Source organism: Capsaspora owczarzaki (genome assembly GCF_000151315.2).
Source record: "Capsaspora owczarzaki ATCC 30864 unplaced genomic scaffold supercont2.1, whole genome shotgun sequence".
Taxonomy (NCBI): Eukaryota; class Filasterea; order Ministeriida; family Capsasporidae; genus Capsaspora; species Capsaspora owczarzaki.
Window position 1 is genome coordinate 475,534 of NW_011887292.1, and position 24,023 is coordinate 499,556.

The 24,023-nt window shown below is 52.3% G+C and overlaps 7 protein-coding genes across 9 annotated transcripts; 5 read left to right on the plus strand and 2 right to left on the minus strand.

Annotated features, from left to right (window-relative positions):
• The first annotated feature begins 1,987 nt into the window (after positions 1-1,987).
• On the plus strand, positions 1,988-6,318 carry CAOG_00134 (RNA-binding protein). Its single transcript, XM_004364948.2, has 5 exons — positions 1,988-4,870; positions 5,201-5,305; positions 5,387-5,572; positions 5,693-5,842; positions 5,949-6,318. The coding sequence occupies exons 1-5, from the start codon at positions 2,129-2,131 to the stop codon at positions 6,099-6,101; spliced, it is 3,336 nt and encodes a 1,111-aa protein (XP_004365005.1). The 5' UTR covers positions 1,988-2,128; the 3' UTR covers positions 6,102-6,318.
• Positions 6,273-8,421, minus strand: CAOG_00135 (solute carrier family 25 member 40). Its single transcript, XM_004364949.2, has 6 exons — positions 7,665-8,421; positions 7,269-7,563; positions 7,081-7,179; positions 6,849-6,976; positions 6,701-6,776; positions 6,273-6,607 (listed from the first exon to the last, which is right to left on the minus strand). The coding sequence occupies exons 1-6, from the start codon at positions 8,322-8,324 to the stop codon at positions 6,339-6,341; spliced, it is 1,527 nt and encodes a 508-aa protein (XP_004365006.1). The 5' UTR covers positions 8,325-8,421; the 3' UTR covers positions 6,273-6,338.
• Positions 8,422-8,639: 218 nt separating this feature from the next.
• On the plus strand, positions 8,640-9,520 carry CAOG_00136 (hypothetical protein). 3 transcript variants are annotated; one of them, XM_004364950.2, is made up of 3 exons: positions 8,640-8,979; positions 9,114-9,282; positions 9,379-9,520. In XM_004364950.2, the coding sequence occupies exons 1-2, from the start codon at positions 8,720-8,722 to the stop codon at positions 9,142-9,144; spliced, it is 291 nt and encodes a 96-aa protein (XP_004365007.2). In that variant the 5' UTR covers positions 8,640-8,719; the 3' UTR covers positions 9,145-9,282; positions 9,379-9,520. The 3 variants fall into 3 exon arrangements, with proteins under 3 accessions (XP_004365007.2, XP_011269937.1, XP_011269938.1); XM_011271635.1 differs by having other exon boundaries at positions 8,640-9,282; XM_011271636.1 differs by lacking the exon at positions 9,114-9,282.
• A 3,211-nt stretch (positions 9,521-12,731) lies between these two features.
• CAOG_00137 (calcium-binding carrier protein) lies at positions 12,732-16,587 on the plus strand (the record flags this gene model as incomplete). The annotated part of the gene is made up of 11 exons (XM_004364951.1): positions 12,732-12,815; positions 13,564-14,338; positions 14,457-14,583; positions 14,713-14,885; positions 14,972-15,014; positions 15,099-15,208; positions 15,299-15,452; positions 15,599-15,980; positions 16,088-16,202; positions 16,290-16,401; positions 16,482-16,587. 11 exons carry the CDS (start codon positions 12,732-12,734, stop codon positions 16,585-16,587), a joined length of 2,181 nt encoding a protein of 726 aa, XP_004365008.1.
• A 649-nt stretch (positions 16,588-17,236) lies between these two features.
• On the minus strand, positions 17,237-19,346 carry CAOG_00138 (hypothetical protein; the record flags this gene model as incomplete). Its single annotated transcript, XM_004364952.1, has 4 exons — positions 17,237-18,249; positions 18,342-18,414; positions 18,515-18,748; positions 19,284-19,346. 4 exons carry the CDS (start codon positions 19,344-19,346, stop codon positions 17,237-17,239), a joined length of 1,383 nt encoding a protein of 460 aa, XP_004365009.1.
• A 353-nt stretch (positions 19,347-19,699) lies between these two features.
• On the plus strand, positions 19,700-21,233 carry CAOG_00139 (maleylacetoacetate isomerase). Its single transcript, XM_004364953.2, has 6 exons — positions 19,700-19,745; positions 19,882-20,016; positions 20,236-20,397; positions 20,493-20,619; positions 20,760-20,862; positions 20,952-21,233. Exons 1-6 carry the CDS (start codon positions 19,737-19,739, stop codon positions 21,082-21,084), a joined length of 669 nt encoding a protein of 222 aa, XP_004365010.1. The 5' UTR covers positions 19,700-19,736; the 3' UTR covers positions 21,085-21,233.
• A 190-nt stretch (positions 21,234-21,423) lies between these two features.
• On the plus strand, positions 21,424-23,941 carry CAOG_00140 (aarF domain containing kinase 5). Its single transcript, XM_004364954.2, has 3 exons — positions 21,424-21,598; positions 21,746-22,515; positions 22,632-23,941. Exons 1-3 carry the CDS (start codon positions 21,560-21,562, stop codon positions 23,827-23,829), a joined length of 2,007 nt encoding a protein of 668 aa, XP_004365011.2. The 5' UTR covers positions 21,424-21,559; the 3' UTR covers positions 23,830-23,941.
• Positions 23,942-24,023: the final 82 nt, after the last annotated feature.

The following is a 24,023-nucleotide window of genomic DNA, read 5'->3' on the forward strand; positions in this document are numbered from 1 at the left end:
TAGAAGGAAAAATAAAAGGACCATCGCCCTCCCTCCCCCTTAGAAGGAGAAATAAAAGGACCATCGCCCCGCCCCCCTCCCCCCTTAGAAGGAAAAATAAAAGGACCATCGCCCCTCCCTCCCCCCTTAGAAGGAGAAATAAAAGGACCATCGCCATCCCTTCCTTCTCTGGTGGAAGGAACGAGACTGGACTGAACCATACAATACCTCAATAAAAAAGAGGTGAAAAAGTGAGTGGTCCTCCAAAAATCTTCTTTTTTTCGCTAAGGCCTTTTTTTTCTTCCATACGAAAGCAATTATTCTTTATCACTCTCTCACTTCTTCACCTAAAAAAAATAATAATATAATATAGTCTATATTGATTGGGATCTAAAATCGAGGTTACCCTCGGTCACTCTCACCCGCGCGAAGCGCGGACGTTAAATCGCGCCAGCGATTTCATCTTCTCTATCTACTACTGCTCTGTGAATACACCATCATCCGAGGAGGACGATTGCTGCTCTTTATTGGAACTGCAATGCACAATCCGTCAAACCATCAGCGGCAAGGTGTTTGAACGTGTCTTTTTTTTTTTTTTTTTCCCTTTTTCCCAGTATTTTTTGCATGAGTCAAACAAGTGAATTGAGTGAAATCGCAGCAACTTTCTTAACTTTTGTGGTGTCAACAATGTGAGCGGGAGGTGTCTTCCGTTGTCTGGTTATTTTGTAATTTTGTTTTGCATCTCTGCATTTGGAAGTCGCGCTGCCCTGATCACTCTGATCTGTTTTGTACTGCTCCGGATTGTTTGGGATTGTTTGGGATTGTGGATTTTTTATGATTTATGATTTTTTTTGGGGTTTTTTTTGTTTTGTTTGTTTGTTTTTGTGTGGCTTTTTTTGCATTGAGCGCTTTTGCTGGGTGGTCTCCTCTGCGCTCGCTCTCCTCTCATGTGCACGTGCGTCAGTCGTGCTGCCATCTTCCCATCTCCACCTCGACATCATGATGCAGTGACAAGCAGACGAACAACCTCCATAAAAAACAATGGCAGGGTTCGCACGAGTTTTTTTATTTTTTTTTTTTATCATTTTTTTTCTGCTCCCTTTGCTCTTTTGCTTGTCGTCGATCGCGCACCGCGGGGCCCTCGCTCGGCCGCCCCTCCAAACCACCGCCCGCTCTTGCACGCTTTGCTCTGTTGGCATTCAGGCTGCCACCCGTCCCATCCTCGTGCTTCAGTCACTCCCCTCTGCTCCACGCGTGGTTTGGTGGCGGTTTTGCATAGCCCAAATTTTTTTAAAAAAAAAAAAAAAAAAAAACTCCTGATTCTGATTCCGAGTTGGTGCAGCTCCGTGTCGCTGCTCCGACGGCTCGGCGATCAGCCCTGGGCATGTGCGTGTGATGTGGTTGTGGTATGCGAGTGTCGGGTGCGGGCACCGTTCGTACGTCATACGCCGCCTTCTTGTGCTTTGTGTGATCGACGCTGAATTGGTTTTTGATTTTTTTTTATTTTTTTTTATTTTATTTTTTTGAACGTTCTTTGATTTTATTTTATTTTATTTTATTTTGTTTTATTGTTGATTTCTGCTATTATTTGGGATTGGTTTTTTGGTTGGAGCACTGTTTTCAATCGCCTGGCTTGACAGAGAGTGACTGGGGCTCTGTTTGTGCCCAACCTCAGCATGCCGTACGCAGCACCATCGAATCCTGCCCTGAGCGCGAAAGGAACAGACCCGTTGTTTTTTTTTTGGGGGGGGGATTGCTCGTTTTCCCTCGCTGTTCCTTTCCTACCCCCCCCCCTCAAACTTATCGGTGAAGATTGTGTGCATTATTCAATGGAGTAGTGATATCGTTGGAGGGGGGGCGGGGAAGGTTTTTGCGCAGTGGGGCGCCTGCATCACACTGGCTCAATCTCGCGCGTGCAGTGCATTGACCTGACGATGTCGTTGCTATGCTGCTTGAGCTCGTCCACTCACTCTCCCTTGATTCTCGTTGTCTGTTGTGCGCACATCAGACTTTTTCTCGGTTCACACCAGCGTGGAGGAGACACAGCGGCCTCGCCACAACCTCTCCATCTGCTCCACAGATCGAGACTTTGCGTTTTCGTCTCTGCCGTTGGGGACTGCTCCAGTCACTCGTGATTTATTGTTAAAAAATGGCACACTTGGGCGATGGAGTCAAGTTGCTCACAGGCTCAGAGGACGCATCGGCGGGATTTCACGCCAACAACGCTGCTACCGGAAATCCATTCCGACTCGAGCCCGGCTCGTCCTCATCGCGCTATGTGATTTCTTCTTCGGAATTGGGCTTGCCATTCTTGCTTCATGGGACAGAGTCCGCCACTTCCCCGCTGCTGCCCGCGGCGTCGTGGGTGCACCACCAGGAGCCAAACCTGCACTTTGCTCCTTCCTCGTCCGTTTCCAGTGGCACATCGAGCAGCATCTACAATAGCGCAACCAACAGCAGCAATTCCAGTCTCACGAGCACGGGCTCTGGCTCGAGCCACCGACTCCAATTTGGTAGCCTCCTCACTGAAGGCGAGCTCTCACCTGGCCTTGTTGGCAGTGCAGCACCTTCGTCAGCATCTCTCGGTGACCGCTCTTCTTCTAGTGATGCATCTGGCGATGAGGGCCGTGATTTCTTCCTCAATCTCAGCTCTCCGCCTGCATCAGCCGCCATCAGCGCGCCGGCTCGCTCTCGGCAAGGTGTCAAGCCTGTGTTTGGTCTGTCTGCTCTGAAGATTGCGCCAGGGACTTCTTCGTCTTCGCCTCGTGCTTCCCAGACGTCCACTCCCCGCATCGGGGTTCAGAACAACCTGGAGCAAGCTCGAGGATGGCAACCCCTTCCCAGTCCAACGCTCCGTTCGTTCTCGGGCAGCTCCATCCCGGAGGCCGATCGAAATACCCTGACGGAGCTGTTCTCTGCGCAGCCGGACGAGTTTGATTCGCACAGCCCTGTGGAGAGTGACGGATCGACAAGCGATCTGTCCAGCAGCACTGGCTCCCAGTCGGGCCGATCCTGGAACTCCTTCCGGTCTGGTACCGGCGTGGGATCTGTCCCGAGCTCGGATGCCTTCCAAGCGGCCTCGTCACCGCTGCAGTTGGATCCAGATCTCGAGTACTTTGCTGGAGCCACTCCTTCGTCGCCATTCGCCGACGGCAACTTGAGACCCCACTTTGTGTCCTACTTGCCTGGTCAGTTTGACGAACCTCCTCCATCTCTGGGTCAAGCGCGGCGACCAGGGCATGGCCAAGTCGCACATTCTCCGCAACCAATCCACGCTGGACCGTTTGGAACTGCGGTGGAGCCTCACATGCAACCACACCTTCCATTCCAGCCGCAATTGCATCCGCAACACGTGCCCCTTCATCAGCAGCACCCTCAATTCTCTCAGCAGCAACAGCAGCAGCTTCAACGGCCGCATGCGCAGTCCTTGCGGCTGAAGGTTGCCGGCAATTTCCAGGACGGCACCATCTGTCGGTTTTTCCAAGCCGGCTTTTGCCGACACGGCGATCAGTGTCATTTTCCGCACACCTCAGTGTCGGGTCACAGCTCGCCCGCGCCCGCTCCAGTGCATGTGGGCCCACGCACTGCGATGACACAGCCACCGAGCGGTGCTCCAACACCTGCTCCAGCCGATCTGCTCATCATGCCGCCTTTCGGTCTGCCCATTCAACTCCAGCAGCAGCAGCACCAGCACCAGCAATTCCAGCAACAACAACAGCCACAACAACAGCAGCAATTGCAACAACAATTACAATTACAGCAACAGCATCAACTGATGGCGTTGCTCCAACAACAGCAACGCCAACAACATCTCCAAGAGCAGCAGCAGCAGCAACAACAACAACAACAACCACATCAACATCAACATCAACAACAGCAGCAGCCACAACATCAACAGCAACAACTGCATCAACAGCAACGTCAGAAGCAGGAATGGTCGGAACAGCACGAGCGACTCGAGCTGGAACAGCCACAAGAATTGCAGGATTTCCATGATGCACAGGACTTGCAACACCAACTGCAACAGCTTCCGATGAACAGGCAGCTCCATCAACCGCCGCCTCATCACCACCAGAAGCAATCGCAGCATCCGCAGCGCTTTGACGCGCAGCATCACCCTCAACAACCACAATCCCTCGATTCCACTCCCCTCCCTCAGCAATACCCGCAGCCATTCTTCCCTGCCACCCGACGCGCGCCTGAATCAGGCTCCTACGCGCCCGGCAGCATGATGGCCGTGCCTGAACCATCGGCAATGCCGTCTGTCCTGGTCATGGGTCCCATGGGTCCCATGTTGGTCAACATGCAACAGCTCTCGGAGCTCATGATGCCCAACCATATGCTGCCAGTCGATGGTCTGTCGTCGTTCCTCTCTGGCATGTATATTGGGAAGGGTGCGCCACAGGGTGCGCCAGCCAAGAGCCACAAACGCGCGCCCAGCGAGGGATTCCGGTACACGACCATTGAACAGGCAGCTGGCAAAATCTATTCCCTGTGCAAAGACCAGATTGGCTGTCGATTCCTCCAGCGCAAAATCGAAGAGCAAAATGAGTCTGTCATCCAGATCATTTTCGACGAGGTTTTCGAGCATGTTGGCGAGCTCATGACCGATCCTTTCGGCAACTATCTGTGCCAAAAGCTGCTAGAGCACTGCACAGAAGCTCAGCGCACGGCGATTGTTCAGCGCGTTGCTCCCGAGTTGGTTTCAATCTCGTTGAACATGCATGGCACGCGAGCCGTCCAGAAACTGACTGAATGCCTCAAGGAACGGGGGCAAATCGAGCTCGTCATCTCAGCCTTCCGAGATGCCGTCGTGACTTTGATTAAAGATTTGAACGGCAACCACGTCATACAACGGTGTCTCCAACGTTTCTCTGCCGCCGACAATCAGGTACGTGCGTGGGGGGTGGGTTTGTTTGTTTGTTTGTTTGTTTGTTTGTTTATTTGTGGTGGTTGTTGTTGTTGTTGTTGTTGTTGTTGTTGTTGTTGTTGTTGTTGTTGTTGTTGTTGTTGTTGTTGTTGTTGTTGTTGTTGTTGTTGTTGTTGTTGTTGTTGTTGTTGTTGTTGTTGTTGTTGTTGTTACTGTTGTTGTTATTGTTGTTGAGACAAGCTTTGGAGGTGTGTGAGCGTGCTTTGTATTGACCACTCGTGGTTTTTTTTGTTTTTGTCTGTTTGTTTGTTTGTTTGTTTGTTTTGTTTATTTGTTTGTTTCGTGCTTTAGTTCATTTACGATGCTGTTGCAAGCAACTGTGTTCAAGTGGCCACTCATCGCCATGGGTGCTGTGTCATGCAACGATGCATTGATAACGCTACGGAAGCCCAGAAGGTATCGATCGAGTGCCCTTTGCAACTGCGCCAGGTGGGGTTTGACTCACTTTTTTTGACTTGGCCGTTCGTTCATACGTAGCATCAATTGGTGAACGAAGTCACCTTCCACGTACTTAACTTGGTACAAGACCCATTCGGAAACTATGTTGTGCAGTACGTCCTGGATCTGAACATTCCACGGTTTTCGGATGCTCTGGTCAACCAATTTTTGGGCAACATTTGCCCGTTGGCGATTCAAAAGTTCAGTTCGAACGTCATTGAAAAGGTACGAGACTAGGCGCGTCTAGTGGCGATGGTTTTTGCGTGTGTTTGGTGGCGTCGGCATCTCATCTTTGTATTTCTTCATTGGTGTGTCTTGCGTTTGCCATTGGTTTGATTTTATTAGTGCCTGCGTGCTTCAGAGCCTGCGACGCGGACCACCATGATGCTGGAGTTGCTTGATGAAAGGTGGTTGCCACGACTGCTTCAAGATCCCTTCGGAAACTATGTCATCCAAACTGCCCTTGGAATTGGGGATGCGCAACAACTGAATATCGTACGTAGTTGGTTCTTCTTCGTCGTTGCTGTGCACGATATTTTGATGATGATTCTGACCTTCCATTTGATGTGGGGGGGTTTGGGGGGTTTTGGAATGCATTCAGATGGTCGAAGGCATTCGCCCCCATTTCAATCTCATTCGCCACACGCCATATGGCAAGAAGATTGAAGCCAAGCTGTTACTCGTGAGCCCTCGCTGGGCACAGCAGCAATCGCCACCCGGACCTTCTTCAGTCAACATTGCCCGAGTCAAGTAGTCACCTCGTCATCTTGTTGATTCTACGTTGACACTTTAGTTCCGATTTCGCTTGTTCTGTTGCTTTTGCTGGTTGTTTGTTCGGTTTGCTCTTTTTGTCGTCTGTAACTTTTCCCCTTCATTTCTCAGTAGCACAACTTGTGCACACTGTAAAAGTGATTTGGCTGTACTTTTGCTCGCTCAGGAATATATCTGTATTTTTTTAAAAAAAATTCGTGTGCTGCTGATTACATGTGGATTATTTTGAGTGCATGTCATTGTGTGGCACGTCGCCTACAGCTGCGAGAAGACTTGGAGGCAGCAGTTGATATTGTTCTTGTAGAGCGCGTTGCTTGTTTCGATTGCCGAAAAAGCTCTTTCCGAGTTCATAAGAGCTAATCATGATAGCGCATGCCGGGGCGACCTTGGCGCAACGTGCTGTCAAACCGACAAACAGCGATGATACGCCTCCAGTTCGGTACAAGTCGCGCGCAATCTCGCGAGCTGTTGACATTTGAACTGGTCCACCTGTGACAATCACCGGTCGTGTCAGTGGCGTGACCATGCAAAGTTGTACGCGCTACAATTCTTTCCGAAATGCGCGAAAATCCGAAAACCTACTTGATACAAGCTGCCCTAGTTGTATTTGACTCCTCGTTTTAATAACATCGAATGGGGTTGTGACAGCCGCCGAAACCTGTCAAAGGTATGTTGTTTGAGAAGAATGGAAGCGAGCCGGTGTGTTTCATCAGAGCAAAAACAAACGCACCATGCCAGAAGCGGCTCCGGCGGCGAACGAGACACCAAAGGATGTTGTCCCGTCCATAGCGTATCCACGATTGGTAAGCCCATCCACAAATAGGCTTCGGGTAGTTTCATAACCCCACCAATACAGAGCTGCAATCGAACGTTCGATGGTGAGGAACACATGAAGCAAAAAAAAAAAAAAAAAAAAAAAGTTGCATCGATCGCTCAGAAGCACATTGCTCGAGGACGCATACCAGAAAATGGAACATCACGGAGTAGAGTAGGTCCTAATCCTAGCCATAACGAAGAGATACCGGTTGTTTTGACGGACTGCCGTACTGATTGGATTAGCTCTGATATCAATCCAAATGAACACCCGCACAAGTAAGCACACCACGAGCCAAAAGAGACATCACTCGCTCGCCTAACGAAAAGACCATACGTCGATAATTGTAATTGCTAGTGGTTGATTGAATCTTGGTACGGAACAGCTCTAAAGGTGAGATGAAGGTGGCAGACGCAACACGCGCCACGCCGCCGGCAAGCAGAGGCTCCCAGCCAGAGCCTCCCACGATCGACGAATGTTTCATCCAGTCACGGATTTGCTCGTAGGCTGTGAAATAAACCATTGTGGCAGGAACAGCCATCAGCAGTGTTGGAGACAATCCACGCCACAAGCTCGAGAATCCCTCCTGCCGTGCGATTTTTGTGAGTGCGTCGAACGTTCCGTTTAGCCGCTACAATGATGGACAAGACGAAACAAGCAAGGCCAGCACACTTTGGGTAAGCGCCGAATTTCGCACAGCAACGGAGATTTTCCACACCAAACGGGTCTTACAGCGGCCTCTGGCTTGTGCGCAGGGAAGCAGACGTTGCAGACGTGATCCATCAGACCATTGCATAGAATAACAACGTATCGGACTGTGCCGTCCGCGGCAGCCATTGAGGCTGATTCGACCGCCGAGACAGCAGCAGTAGCGGCAGCGGGAGGCGCCCTCGTGGCCACAGCAGTCAGACTGGCCGACAGTGCAGCGCCTGGGGATGGTCTGGATTGGCTCACAATGCAGACAATCTGGCGACGGTGCGGCAGGAGCGCGGCTGCACTTGACGGAGCAGTCGACGTCGCATGGGCAGCCCAGGCACGGGCGAACGGGTCGGCAGCGGACATGGAGGCTGCTGCTGATGATGATGACGCAGCACCAGTCGTCGCAGCAGCAGCAGCAGCAGCAGCAGCAGAAGCAGTGCTGGAGATGTGGCTGATTGCTTGACTCTGCAGGCGAATGCGGACGACGTCGAGCGGGGTTGAGACGAGTGAGGTGAGCAGCGCGCCGGCGCACGACGCAGCCATCTGCTGGAGCGGAGTCACGTACGCGCCGCTCAGCCGCGGATCGCTGCCACCACTCGCATCCGCCAGAGTGCTGCGGTCGTGTATTGAGACCAGGGGTGAGGCGGATGCAGGCCGAAAGTCCAGCCGTGCATCGACCGACGAGGACGACATGCTAATGTTGGCGGGCTGAGAACGATGATGACCCGACCTTTGGTGGTGCGCACTGTCAAAGAAGAGTGTCAAAGTATGAAGGACTGACGTATCACTGATACTCAAGTCAGTATGAAATAATGAGCGCTGGAGTACAGTAGGAGAAGGGTGAATGAAGCTGAATCGTGCAGAGTTACTCCGACATCCTTGAATCAGACCCTCGAATTCGAACGACCCCATCCACCCCCCGAGTGTGTGTCTGGACCGTCAATCAAATTCCTGCACTTGCATTTGATTACTGTACTTGTATTGCGAAACACCGTCTCAGAATGCCTCGTCTCAGACCCGCTCAGTCTCGTCTCTACCAAAAAGCAACAAATTTGTTTGTTCTCAGTCTCTTTCAACACACTGCAACCATGATGCCCCCACCGAGCACTTGCCCTGTCTGCAACCATGAGGGCAAGGCAACGCACGCATTCAGCTTCAACCACACCAAAGAGCAAGAGCTTCCGGCAGGGATGACTGGGCACCCGGACTACTGCGTGTGGATGTGCGATGCGTGCTTCCAGCTGCTTCCCCAGATTGACCCGAACCGCCAGATGACCAAAGAACAGGCACTGCCGCTCATAAGAAAGGCACGCTCGACGACCTCTGCCAAGCTGCTCGGTGCCACACTGTGAGTGATGACGAAGCTGGAAGAACGAGTGAGAAAGACGGTCGGTTGGTTTGATGACTTTGCAGCCGTTCCTTCTCTCTCCTTTTCCCGTTGCTGCATACCCCGTTCGCTGAGTGTGTCGGTTTTGTTGTTAGGGATTGCGGTGTTGGCAGTCCTATTTCGTAGTCTCGGTCTCGGGGAATGTGTGTCGGACGTGTTCCAATGTGTCTGTGCATGTAGATGTCGAATTTGACGTCACCATCGGGGGTGGTTTCCCCTCCCCAACTCCTTTGATCTCTGCCTCGCCCCTGACCTTTGCATTTAGTGTGTACAGGGGAGGCGGTTGCGTTTGTGTGCTGTTTGTGGGCTTGTGTGTGCTTACATGTTCTCACTTTCACTTTGGTTCTGGTTTGAACGCAGCGCGTGCACGATTAGCTAAAATGGACGTGTTGCTGTTCATAGATCCGGATCTATCGATTTCCCCTTTGAGTTGCACTGGTCCGATACTCGGGTCACAATCAATTCAATGGCGTTGTACAAAATACAGTTTTTGCGTTTTTTTTTTTTTTTTTTTTTTTGCAGGTTTTTTGTTTCTCCAACCATTGTGGAATACTCGCTTTGCTTCACCGAGATATGCGACAAGTGGCAACTCTCGAACCACGTACATGCAGAGTCAGTTGCAGGTGGTGAAATAAGCGATACGCAATAGAAATTTTGAAAGTTGACATGTTACAATTTGTTGGAAAACAGGAAGGGGTGACAATGACAGTGGAAGCAATGAGGCGGTTCCAAACAGTCACTTAGAAACAGCCTCTGGAAGGCCACGCAGAACAGTCTCCACAGTTTGGTCGAGCAGGGCTTGGACTTTGGGGTGGAGACACTTCGTCCTGTCAATCATCTCGTCGGTGCTCATCGGCGTTTCGTCAGGTCCACGCACCATTGCCTCCTTGCCATGCACCATCTTGACGTACGTGGTCCAAAAGCCAACAGGATCGAATGAGCTTGACGAAGCGTCGTCGCTCTGCTTGTCATGCATTGCAGTCCAAACTTCCTCCGGATCGTTCGAGCTGGCGTTCAAAGGAAGCTTCGGGAAAAGTCGGTCTGTTGCAGAAGTGGAGGCACTGGCAACACTCGAAGTCTGGCCTGCCTTCCGGAACAGCTCGTCCTTTTCTTGCTTGGTAAACTGGCCAAACTCGTCGCTGGAAAGCGCGTTGAGCCCTTCCAAGGCCATGCCACTGATCCCTTCCTTTGTTCGCTGCTTCTGCTCTGTTTTGATCGGCATTGTCGAAGGCTTCGGACCCACCTCCTTGAGCATGCTCTTGAATGAGTTTACAAAGTACAGCTTGTGCCCGACAAGCACTTTGATGGCCTTGTAGCGCCCTTCATATGCCGCCTCGGCATGATTGAGCATTTCACTCAAGATCAGGTACGACTCGACGCACGGCAGTTGCGTGTAGACGACAGAGGAGCCAACATGTTTAGTCATCCGCTTCTGAGCGTCAGCCAGGTCGGACGAGGCGGCGTACATGTCGCTGTCGCTCAGAAACACGTGTTTGAGATTGGCTTGCCTCAGGATGTGGGAGACGCCCTCCTTCTTGACAGCACCAGCTGTGGTCATGAACTGGAACTTCTCGCCGAGCTCGGTGTACTTGCCGTAGAACTTTTGGTCGTTCACGCCCTCGAGCACGAGCAGAGGCTTGTTGTTGTTCTTGACCTGGCTGAGTGCGTTGAGGACTGGGAAGAGGGACTGCTGGTTCTGCTCGTCATTGGGCAGTTCGCCTGTCAGCTCGACGGCCTTGCCATCCGGAGTGAGGAACAAAACCTCACGCTTGGTGTTCAGCCGCGGCTCGATGATGGCGCGCGAGTTGGTCGCGACAATGAGCTGAATGTTGTGCTTGGCGCACGTGCTGACGAGAAAGTCATACAGCTTGGCCGTCACATTCTCGTAGAGCAGAGCTTCGAGCTCGTCGATGAGGAAGATGCGCTGCGCGAAGGTGTTCGAGTCGGGCTGAATGTTCTTTCCGCGCGCGTCGTCTTGGGCAGCCTTGATGGTTGCGGCTTCCGTCAGATGGTAGAGAAGCGTCAGAATGGCAATAATCTTTTGCAGCGAGCCGGCGCAGGCACCAATGTCAAGGGTGACTCCATTCTCGGTGACAGAGGAACGCTTGAACTCAGAACCCGAGCGTTCGAGTTCAACTTTGACTTGGAATCCCAGGTGGCCAACCGCGTCGTTGACAAACGGCACAGCCTTCTCAAGTCGCCATCGCATATGCTGGACACCGGCAGACAGAAACATCTCGCCTCTGCCAAGCTCTTGCTTTTTGTCTCCCCACTGATACATCGGTGGCATGAAGGCGAAGCGGATTGGGGCGAGCGACTGGTGGTTGTCGGGTTTGTCTTGAAGCAGCCCTTTGTCCAGCGAATACTCCAGCATCACGTTCTCGTTGGTGTGATGGTACGTGGTATCGTGGAACGTGCCAGTCAGGGTGAATCTCTTGTTTGGCGCGCCGACGCGAACGAGCGTATCTGGCGACTGATACTTATTTCTAAAGAACCGATCACCAAAGAGGTCTTCCAGCTCATCTTCGAATCGGAAAACATCCTTGCTGAAGTGCTTGGAGCTGGGGACACGAGCGTTGTGGCCGCGCAAGAAGATGAGAATCGCCCAGAGGATTTGCGTCTTGCCCGAGCCGTTCGCGCCAACGATAATCTTGGGGCTGGGCGTCAGGGTGAAAGTTATGTCCTCGAACTTTTTGAAGTTCTGGAGGCGGAGCCGATGCAGACTGGGGAGTCGGTGATGCAATACAGACGAGGTGAGCACTCCGGACGAGTCACAATGTTGCAAACAACATCACTACACATACCGAAACTCTGACTGCGTTTCTACTTGAGTGGCCGAGTCCAGGGAAGGCGGCACAACGCCAAGACTCGAGGCATTTCGACATTGCTGCGCAAACGGGCGCGCGGCTCGCGCTACCGCAGATGATTCGGCAGATGTCTCGTTGGAGAGTGGGTGGAGCGTGCGCTCGGTGCCATACGAAACGCTTTGCATTAATAAACGCGCGAAACTACAGGCTGCTGAAAGACTGATTTTCGGCCTGCTCTCTGCCGAGACATATCGCAGCGGTATCGCAAGCGCAGCAGAGTTGCATCCAAGTCTGTAGCTCTTTGATGACAAGGCGAGGGAAGCAACGCGATGCGGCACAGCGAAGATTGCGGCGCCAGCCATCGAGGTTCGTGAAAACATTTCGGCAAACGACTGAGAAGTGCCAAAACGAGAATGGCTGCGTTTCTTTGACGCATGCGTTGTAGGTGAGCATGTGGCACCTTCATTGCCATCGAGGCATTTGCAGTGGCAACCCCAACGTTTGTCAATATGGTCCTCGTCTGTTTTGTGTTCCTGCCTGCAATCGGCTCTTGTAGCCCTCGTTCCCGCGCGTCCTGTCACGCTCGATGACGGTCTCAGGCACAGTGGTGCTACTTGTCAAACAGTGTATTGAGGGGGTATGGGTTTTGATTCAGGCGCTGAGAATTCAAGCGAGAAAGCGAACTCGCAAACAACTCGACTTGAACGAGAACGAGGTACGCCCGTGCCTTTTCGCTCGAGTAGTTCTGGCCGCAAGCGCCCCCCCCCCCCGCCTCCCATGCTCATGCTCATGCTTTGCGTCTTGTCATTTCGTGCATTCTAGGACCAGAGTGACAGTCCCACTCCCTTCTTCTCTCGAATTCTCTCAGTTTATTTTTGTTTTGAAACCGCACTTTGCTTCCTCTGAATGTCCACTGCAGCCACCACCGCTGGTGCATCTTCAACGCGCCCCACCACCCGCCGCGAGATGCTTGAGGAAGTTTTCTTGCAGGTATAGAATTTCAAGCAAAGCCCTTGCAATGATCATCTTGTCGCTCTGGACTGGAATGGGTGAAGCACGTCGAGCAGCGAACACTCCCGACGGCAGACAGCAGCAGCAGCAGTCAGGACTCGCTCTCGTCTCGCTGTCTGCGCGATGGCGTGGTCGCGGGGGGGGTGGGGTGGCTTCTGTCTGTACATACGTCCATCGCTGTTCTCTCGGTGGATTGAAGTTGTTGATCGGATGAGACGGAGGGGATCTTGTGCTGCTCCACTGTCTTGGCGTCAATCGCACTTCCGTTTTGTCTCTTGCCGGCCCATCCCCCAACGCCTCACTCTCGATCGTTTGTCCACTGCTATCTTGTTGTTGGTTTCTGTGACTTTGGTGCCCGGGATCCTCTTTCCCTCACCCACGCAAGAGTAGAGCTCACTGAGCCAACCAATGTCACAGTTGCTGTTGTTCCATGTGCTCGTTCCTTCCGTTTTCGTTTTCGTGTGGCCATCCAATCTCTGCGTTAACCACAACCACCCCCCCCCCAGTTCCACAACCACCAACCACCGACGATGAGCTCACCTCGATCTCATTCAATCATCCGTGTTGATTCTCGGATGTTTCTCCGTCCATCCATCTGCATGTCTCATTGAGAATGGGACCAAAAACGCTTCTTCAAAAAGCCGGCGCTTCTCATTCAGCCCGTTCGGTTGTTATCAAACCCCAAACCCATGTCTGATGTTTTATGTTCCTGGCGTTTTTTTTTTAGAATGCAACCATCACGGACAAGACCGAAAAGCTCATGGCCAAGGAGGGCTTCTTCGCCTGCATTACGCTCGACCCGACCTGGACGTCCACCGCCGCTGCCTCGGCTGCCGAGTTGGCCGCGCCGGCGAGTGCTGCGGATGGCTCCAACGAGCAGGCTGCTTTGCAACACAGGCAGACTGCGCGTCCGATGCTCGAGGCGGTCTTCCGCATTGCCGATCGCCGCGGTGCCGGCCACCTGACCTTTGCCGACTTTCTTGCGTTCGACGACATGATGCACCGCAGTGACGCCGAGTACGAGCTTGCATTCCGCATGTTTGACACGCAGGGCAAGGGTACCATCACGTTCGACAACTTTAAGCGCGCAGTGAACGTCGCCCTGCAGCAGCAGCCAAACGGCAGCTCAGGGTTTGACTTTGCGTCGCCGTGGGTGCAACTGTACTTCCTCGATGGGAAGCGACAGATCTCCTACAAGGAGTTTACGCAGCTGCTCAAGGGCTTCCATGAGGAGCGACTGCGTCAGGCCTTTGTTGCCGCCAGCAAGGGCACCGGCTACATTTCGGGCCTCCAATTCGCCGCCATTGAAACCGCCGTCTATGGCCACCGCATGTCACCAGCTCTGATCGACCGTCTTGTGACCCTCGGCGACGTTAACAAGAGCAACTCTATCAGCTTTGCTCACTTTTCGGCCTTCAACAGCCTCATCCACAATCTCGACTCTGTCTACCGCGTCATGCTGCACTCCATCTCGCTGACAAAGTCAAATGTACTGACCAAAGGTATTGGGAGATAACTGTCAATTTGGTTGTTGTCGGGTTTCGCAAAGTGGTTGAGAGAGGCCAGCAAAAAGTTGTGCTCTCGGTTGACTGTTCGACCTTGGTTGCCACGTAACCACAGAGGATTTCATGCACGCAGCACATGCCATTACTCGCTTTGATCAAATCACGCCTTTGGAAGTGGACATTCTTTTCCACTTGTGCGAGTCGCAAGGAGATGGTCGTATCACTCCAGAGGATTTCCAACGGTGAGCATCGCGATCATCTGTCGTTGTTGGGCATCATCCTCCATCAGTTTTGCGACTCATTCATGGTTTTTTTTCTTTTGAAATTTGCACACCCTCTTCCCTGCGGCTTTGTTCCATCCCACTGCTCAGCCTTCTTCCTGTCGCTCGCGCCCCGTCTATTGACGCCGCTATTCGTACCAGGTCGCTTGCAGTGAGCAAAGCAACTACTCCCAGCTCTCAATCGAACTCTGTTTCTGCCCCTGCGTCTAAGGGTGCCTTGTTTGACTACATTGAGAGCTTTGCGCTCGGCAGCATTGCAGGAGGTTGGTGCAGCGTTCTTTGATTCACTTGCGCCTCTTTGCATGATACCTGAGCTGACACTTTTATGTTTGTCGGTGCTGTTGTGTAGCTATTGGAGCCACCGTCGTATTCCCAATCGACCTTGTCAAGACGTAAGCATGACTGATGATTTAAACAAAAAACGAACGAACAACGCCGCTCGTGACTCATTTTTTTTGTCTTGGCTTGGATACTAGACGCATGCAAAACCAACGAGGCGTGATTGTCGGAGAGATGCTCTATCGAAACAGCTGGGATTGCTTTACCAAGGTGCTCAAGAACGAAGGAGTCAGCGGGTTGTATCGCGGTAACGGATCACAAGATGGATGGCATGTGTATCCCAGTTGCGATCGCGTTCCAAGCCTCCCACTGACACACACGACTATGGATTGACCAGGTCTTGTGCCGCAACTTGTCGGTGTTGCTCCGGAAAAGGCCATCAAGCTCGCCATGAACGATCTTTGCCGAAAAACCTTCAAGGACGAGAATGGCAACCTGTCATTGCCTTACGAAATCCTGAGTGGTGGTGTGGTAAGTGTAAAAGGATGGAGGTGGGAGGTGGGAGGTCGGCGCTGTCGATATTGTTGGTCAGACACTGACTTTTTTGGCATGCGTTTGTTTGTTTGTTTGTTTGTTTGTTTGTTTGTTTGTTTGTTTGTTTGTTTGTTTGTTTGTTTTGTTTTGTTTTTTCGGGTAGGCTGGCGCAAGTCAAGTCGTTTTCACCAACCCGCTCGAAATTGTCAAAATTCGACTTCACCAACCCGCTCGAAATTGTCAAAATTCGACTGCAAACTGCCGGCGAGCAGCTGAAGGGAGTTCCGCTTGATGCCGCTGCTGCTCAGCGCCCAACTGCCGGCTCCATCGTTCGTCAGCTTGGCTTTATGGGTCTGTACAAGGGTGCCACTGCTTGTCTCTTGCGTGATGTCCCATTCTCCATGATCTACTTCCCGGCGTATGCACACGCAAAGGCTTGGCTCGCAAAGCCCGACGGGTCCAACGACCCCCACACCTTGCTGCTTGCTGGCGCACTTGCGGGTATTCCTGCTGCCAGTTTGGTGACTCCTGCTGACGTGATCAAGGTAAGTTTTGAGCTGAGCTCCACCCCGATGAGTTTGTATTTTTCTCGTGTTGATTTTGTGACATGTCACTGAATTTTCTTGATGATTGCTTTGTCCGACTTTATCAGACTCGTCTGCAAGTCGCCGCTCGACGAGGAGAGTTGACTTACACTGGCATTGTCGATTGTGCCCGTAAAATCATGGCTACTGAGGGTGGAAAGGCCTTCTGGAAGGGCGCTGCGGGTACGACATGTTGTGGTTTTGTGCGCTGGGTCACGCGCTGGTTTTGCTGGTTTGTGCTAACGCTGTTGCTTTGCTCGATTCGTAAAGCCCGAGTCTTCCGTTCATCTCCACAGTTCGGTGTCACTCTGTTCTCGTACGAAATGTTGATCAAGGTGCTTCATCCCGAATTGCGCCAAACGGCCATCCAAGACGAGGCAGTGTATGTAGTTGGCGTTTCTGTTGGTTTCGGTGGTTGAGAGAAGTGTATGCTGACTGACTGGGTTGCGTGGCTCTTTGTAGATCGACTCCTCTCGACTTCCAGACCCAACATAGCCAACGAGTTTGGGCTACCTTCCAGGGCGTTCACAACAAGTTTGGCTTGTGGCTGCCCTCCTTTGCCGTGTAAACTTTTTCCTCTGCTGGTGTCGTTTCCTCTGTCATCTTTTGTCTTTTTGTGCAAAGAACAAGCATGACGATTTGAAGCGTCTTGTTTCTTGATTCCTTTTTTTTTCTTCCTTCTTGATTTGTTGTTGTTGTTGTATTTTTGAATTTGTGGTTCGAGTGTGATTGATTTCGCCTCGTACTTTTGTGTTTGTTGATTGAGTCAATAAACGCAGTGTTTTGATTTGCCAGGGTAGTTGGCGAGGTTGGTTGTTCGGAGGGATTGTTTCAAGGATGGTTGGTGAGTTTCTTGCCAAGTGGCACGTTTCTGTACCGCCGGATGGACCAGATTACGAAATGGACGATCCTGACCTGTGATGCATGCTTTTTCGCTTTGGCTGTGCCTCTTGGAACACTGTGTGACGACTTGGTTTTTTTAATTCTTGTTCTTCTTGCACTGTACTTCTTCATGCTCCACTTGTTTGGTTCTTTGTCCGCTGTGTTGCCCGTTTGGGGGAGGAGTTGCATCAGTCGTTCAATTGTGCTGTCATGGCAGAAGTGTCACGCCTCGAGCCTTACCCAAAGTCAAACTACAGAAGAATATTTATCAAAATGCAAAAGAAAAATTGGCTTGCATTTAGTCGACAGGCACAATGCATGATAGATACTCATTCCTAGGCACCAAGCAGATTCCCAAACGTAGCAACATGGAAAAAATTGGTGGGATCGTACTTTTGCTTGAGCTCAACGAGACGAGCAAGCATCTGCTGGCCGTACGACTCGACTGCGGTGCCTTCGCTGGAAAAGTTGGCGTACAGGGTGCCTGTGTGGAATGGCATGAGCGAGGTGCGTGTTTCGCGCAGCCATGCCTTGTTGGCTTCCGCCTCGGTATCAGCGGGCCAAGCAGCGAAAAATACGATCGTGAAGGCGGCGTGGCGCCAAGCAATGGCCGCAGAATCGTTGGGTACACGTGACATAGCCCCGCCGTTGCTCTCAAGAAGGAAAAAGCTCTGCGGAGAAGGCGATCTGGGAAAAGCTTCCATCAATTTCTTGATAAATCCTTCCGACAACTCGTTCAAGTTGAGGCCGGCCTCGTAATAGTTGCCACCATGGGGGGCGAGCGTGTCCTTGGCGCGCTGCCAGGTCGTCCACGGGACGGTGCCAACACCAGCCTGCATGATCGGGCCCAGATCAATCAGGGGCTGGACCAGCGGACGGCCATCCTCCTCCTTGCCATTGTAGCAAAACTCGAGAATGACAACAGGGCCGGGAGGAGCATTCACGCAAACCGCATAGAGAGCCAGAGCGTCCGGCATGGTCTTGGTAAACTCGTTGAACTTGGTCAGAATCTCCTGTGCTCGGGGGAACGGGAAGATGAGCGCGCCTCCAAAGACAGTCGCGGCTCCAGCACCAAACTCGTGCGCCTTGAAGGTGAAGCTGGTGACAATGCCAAACGCGGTGCCGGCACCCTTCATGCCCCAGAACAGGTCCTTGTACTCGTTGTCCGCAGTGACACGGATCAGCTTGCCCTCCGCAGTCACAACATCAAGACCGATAATGTTGTCGCAGGTCAGGCCGTAGGAGCGCGCCATCCAGCCGACGCCGCCGACCAGAGCCAGGCCGCCGACGCCAGTGTCCGAAACAATGCCAGCAGGGACGACCAAGTTGTGAAGAGAGAGCTCGGCGTCTGTTGAGCAAGGATGGAGTGAGTCCCAGTGTGGAAGACGAGCAAGTTTCCGATTGACAAAGCATTGCGACAAAAATCGGGACAAATCGTACCGACATCTCCAAGCTGAGCGCCACCGCCAACGTGGACAATCTTCTTGTCTGCCTCGACGCGAACCATGCTCATCTAGCTCAAGATCAATAAGGTCAATCCAGTCGATGAGATGAACGACGAAGAATCAAATCAAATCGATCGAGACGAATCTGCATCCGAGTGGTCTCCTCACCTGGCGCAGGTCAATGACAAGGCCATCGTCGACGAGGCAACGCAGGCTGTGACCACCGCAACGAGCAGTCACTTCGAGGTTGTTGGCCTGGGCAAACTTGATGGCAGCAATCACGTCCGTGTTGGTCCTCGCTTGGACAATGTACTTGGGATGCTTCTTGAGCTCGGCATTCCAGGATGCGCAGATCTGCTCGTAGTCAGGCGAGTCACGGGTCACAAGACGACCGCGCAGGGACTGTTTCGAGACGCCAATCAAACAAAGATGCAGATTGAGTTCTTGGGTTGGATGAATTGATTGGCTTGAAAATGGATTCAACAAGACAAAACACGATAAATTTCCGTTGGTCGAGCAACGATAGATAGATGTGCCACGCAACCCGGACCCGATGCAGCCCAATACGGTCCTGTCCAATCCAATCGAATCCAATCCACCCTCTGAGAAGAAGAGGTGCGAAACCGAAAGAACGTAACGAATCGATTCAACAACACGCCAATCAAAAACAAGTAGCACTCCAAAGCGAATTTTTGGCTGTGTCATCGACAGTTCGTACACTGCGTAACATGACTCATCCTCACTTGGCGATGGGAGGAAGCAGAAGTCAAAAGTAGAAGCAGAATTAAAAACCCAATGCAACGAAGCGCGACGACGCCGAAGGGCGGGGCGGACCTTTGTTGGCAACCCTCCGTCACCTTTCGCGTTAAATATTGCGGTGTGAACTCTTCGCCCTGTTAGATCGTTCGACACTCGCCCTGTTAGATCGTTCGCTCACTGTCACAAGGCAAACAAAAGGCAAAAAGCGGCAAAAAGCCTCTTTGCTCTTCTGAAGCCCCATTCGAGTCCGTCCTGACAAGAAAGGAACAAAATGCAGACGCAACTCGATTTCTTTGTCGCATCGTTGTGAATGACTTTACTACCCGTCAGCCGTGAGACACGATAGCAAGAGGCTGTGTTCGGACGCATTACAGCTGCAAAAGTTTGCTCGGGAGTGAGCTCGGGAGCGCCAGGATGAAGCATGAGTTTCCGTCGGAATTTTGATGTTGTTTGTTTCTAGCAAGAACAACGACTGCTTCAAAAAACAACAACAACAACAATCCAGTACAAAATCCGTTGTCCAATGTCGAAACGGCCACCGACCACAGCAGGTAAGAGTCTGATAATCCCTTCCAAAACCGAATCTTTTCCATTGCTCGTTTTCCTGATTCAATTTTGGAACTTTGACAAGATGTCCAGTGTAAAACGCACACCCCTGCCCCCTCACTCCCTCCCTCCTTCGATGCGACTTGGACGTGCGATGTGCGTTTTGGCTTGTGTCTGTGCTGTACTCATATTCCCATTGTTGTTTCCTGCGCCTCGTTGGACTTGAGCAGGCAGCAGCAGCAAAGCCCATTCTCTACTCGTACTTTCGCAGCTCGTGCTCGTGGCGCGTTCGCATCGCACTCGCACTCAAGGGCATTGCGTATGAATACCGTGCCATCAGTCTGATCAAGGACGGTGGCGAACAGGTAAAACTGAAGACCCATCCAAAGAAAGAGCTGAAGTGAAATCCGTGACCACTTGCATCGAGAAAAAAATCTCCGTGTCCCCAGCGTCTGAGATTGGGGGTGGGGTTTTCATCCAGAAATGTTGTCAACATGTGGATTCGACTACTGTTTGGCACTGATGATGACTCGATTTTGCTTGGCGCCTTTGGCGATTTTCTGCGTTTGGGTTTGTTTCTGCAGTTCAAGGACGAGTTCCGCTCAGTCAATCCGCAGCGCGAAGTCCCGGTGCTTGAGATCGACGGCCATCAGCTGGCACAGTCGCTCGCCATCATCGAGTATCTCGAGGAGACTCGCCCTGATGGGGCCTCTTTGTTGCCCAAGGATGCTCACCAACGCGCTCTGGTCTGTTCGCAGAAAACGTCAACGCGCTGTGTAATGGAATGGCAATCTCGTGTTGTGAATTCTGACGTTGAATGTTGACAATGGCACTGGAGCAGGTTCGCCAAGTCTCTGACGCTATTGCACAGGGCATTCAGCCCATCCAAAACCTCCGTGTTCTCAACCATGTCGGCGATGAAAAGAAGGTCGAGTGGGCTCGCCATTGGATCAACCATGGCCTAGCTGGTATGCACCTGTGTGATGGTCAACGTGGATTGGCGCAGTGACTGTTGCGGGTGGCAAAGCGTGGTTCTTTGGACTGATTCATGAGTTTTCGATGCTCCATCTTCCCCCCCCCCTTCCTTCTCCACCTCACCAAAATCCAGGCTTGGAGGCTCTGCTGGCCAAGACCCACGGAAAATATTCCGTTGGTGACACTGTGACCATGGCTGACTGCACTTTGGTGCCACAACTGTACAATGCCCGTCGGTGAGCGGCAACATTGTTTCGTGTCGAATGATTTCGTGTTGACCTTGCTTGCTGGCCCTGCGTTTCGCTCACACATCATCCAATATCAGATTCAAGGTCGATCTCTCTCAGTTCCCCATCGCGCTTGCGATCGAGAACGAATTGATCAAACTTGACGCGTTCAAGGCGGCTCACCCTTCGGCCCAGCCCGACTGCCCGGAAAGCGAGCGCGGCACGCAATAATCCAATTAGCCAAGCCGTGACCCCAATGTCTTGTGATGCCTTTGTATGTTGTGTGTGCTCTGTATGCTGGTACCGGCAGTTGCGCATCTCTAATAGACGAGGAAGGTGTAACACGGTCCAGACTCGCAATGCCGCTCCAATTTCAACGACGGCGAACCAGCTTCAGAATTTATTCAGACGTTGTGAGCTTTTTTATTTTTCCCACTTCTTCGTGCTGTGACCCCCGCTCCCCTCCCATACTCCTTGTTCGAAACTTCCCCCAAAAACCAACTCTTGATATTTTCCCCGACCTTCTTATTTGGACCAAATGCCAGATCCCCAACCCAGTCCCCTTGTTTTGCTCACTTTGCTCATTTTGACAAGATTCAAGTTACTAAATTTTCGCCCACCGTCAACCAGCAAACACGCACGACATACACCACCTAGTTTTGTGTTTCTTCATCGGTGCACTTCAGTCTCAGTTCTCCGCGCAGCCATGTTCCGCATCGCACGTGTCCCGTCGGCGTTTACTCGGGTGAGAACGATTTTTGGTCCCTCCGCTTTTTGTTCCATTTTGCAAACGTCCCGCTTCTTCTGTCGCGTTCCCTCACTCGTCATGCGATTGCTCATTCATCCTTGCTTGTGTTTGCCTCTTTGGTTGATGCTGTGGGCGTCGGCACAGGCGGCGATCGAAGCAGGCGCGAGATCAAGCGCACATGTGAATAGCGCCGCAATCCGCTCCGTGACTGCCTCGCGGAACACCATCGTGCCAGCCGCTGTGCGTGCAATCCACGCTCCAGCAAGTGGTACGTCGTCAAAGGAGCAGCGCGATGGTGGCGGCGGCGAGAGCCGTCAACAGTCAACCCACAAGCCAACTTCCGCCGGAACCAAGCTCGCGCTAGGTCTGGCTGCAACCTGCATTGCAGGATACACGATTGCCAGCTCCATCGAGCCAAAGCACCAACAGCAGGCAGTCCGTCAAACTGTCGGAGCCATTCAGGGCTTGGGTCGCATTATGCGATCGCTCTACGCCGGAGTCGTCATTTCGCTCGATTACAAGGTTGTCATGATTCTGCACGGCCCAGATGGACCAAAGTTTGATGCTGAAATGAAGCTTTGCCATGAGCGCGCTGCCACACGTGCATTGAATCTGGCACTCGCTAACGGTGGCTTGTACATCAAGATGGGCCAAGGCATTGCGTCGTTCAACCACCTGCTTCCGGAAGAGTACATTCGCATTCTCTCCAAGCTCCAAAACAACGTGCCCGGTCGCCATTATGGCGAGATTGAGACCATCTTCCTCGAGGACTTTGGCAAGCTACCCAACGAGGTCTTTGCAAAGTTTGAGACCGCCTCCTTTGCAGCTGCCAGTCTCGCCCAAGTGCACCGCGCCGAAACACACGACGGGCAAAAAGTGGCAGTCAAGGTGCAGTATTTTGACCTACGAGACCGGTAATGAGCGCCTCATCATCGATTTGTGATTTGTGCGGCGGCATTCACACGGAACTAACGAACCAACTTGACGTTTTGGTGCGTTGTTGACGAATGTTGTTTTTCGTTAATCTCAGATTTAACGGTGACATGGCCACCATGGAATTTCTCATGAACGTGGTCGGCTTTGTTCATCCCGGATTCGCATATGGCTGGGTGTTCCGCGACGTTCGCGCCGCGTTGGAACGCGAGCTGGACTTTGAGCGCGAAGCCCACAACGCGGAGATTTGTCGCACGCATATGCGGAGCATTGGCTCGTCCAAGTCGTACAAGATCACAGTGCCGGAAGTCCTGTGGCCACTTACTTCCAAGCGCGTGCTGACGATGGAATTTATTGACGGAGTCAAGTGCAACGATCTGGCCGGCTTGGAGCGGCTCGGGATTCCGAAGAGCACAGTGGCCCGTCTGATTGTCCAGGCGTTTGCCGAGCAGATTTTCATTACAGGTGTTGTTCATGGCGATCCCCATCCTGGCAACATTCTCGTCCGGCGCGACAAGGCGACAAACAACCCGGAGGTCATCTTGCTCGACCATGGCCTGTATGCGACCGTGCCAGACCACCACCGACTTGCATTTTGCCGCCTGATTCGTGATATTGTTTTGAAGGACGACGATGCCCTGACCAAGGACACGCGTGACCTCGGCGTGGCTCAAGACCCATTCGTGTTTGCGTCCATGCTGATGCAGCGCCCCTACAAGGCAGCCCCGATCGGCTTCAACACGCTCATGACTGCTGACGACTTTCTTCTCATGCAGAAAATGGCTGTTGAACAAGGAGAACAGATCACCAACATGATTCGCGAAATGCCCCGCTCTCTCTTGTTTGTCCTGCGCAATCTCAATTTGGTGCGATCGATCAACAAGGACCTTGGTGCCCCCATCAATCGGTTTGCCTTGCTTGCTCACACAGCCTTGCGCGGGATAGCCGTCGACGTCTCCCCGCTGGCCGACCACTACGATCTTGAAGCGTCCTTTGCAGCAAACCGGCATCTCTACCGACCAACGGCGGTGGGCAGCTCATTGCAACAACAACTCTTCCATGCTGGTACCACCAGTAGCTCACCGCAACCCGCTGTCAGGCAAACGGCTGCCTCGAGCCCTCGCAGCCTCCGCATCTCCTTGCATTCGTGGATGGGACGGCTAAAGTTTGAATTCCGACTCCAGCAAGCGTCCTTCTCGCAGTGGATGACCTCCATGTATTTCCGAGTCATGGTGCTGCTCGGCCGAGCTCCCGCCGAACTTGGTGCTTTGTCCGAGTTGATGGTGGCTGCATAAGCGGTGCAAACGATTGGGTCGCTTTGATCCTGTACGTCTCTCTCTCTCTCTCTCTCTCTCTCTCTCTCTCTCTCTCTCTCTCTCTCTCTCTCTCTCTCTCTCTCTCTCTCTCTCTCTCTCTCTCTCTCTCTCTCTCTCTCTCTCTCTCTCTCTCTCTCTCTCTCTCTCTCTCTCTCTCTCTCTCTCTCTCTCTC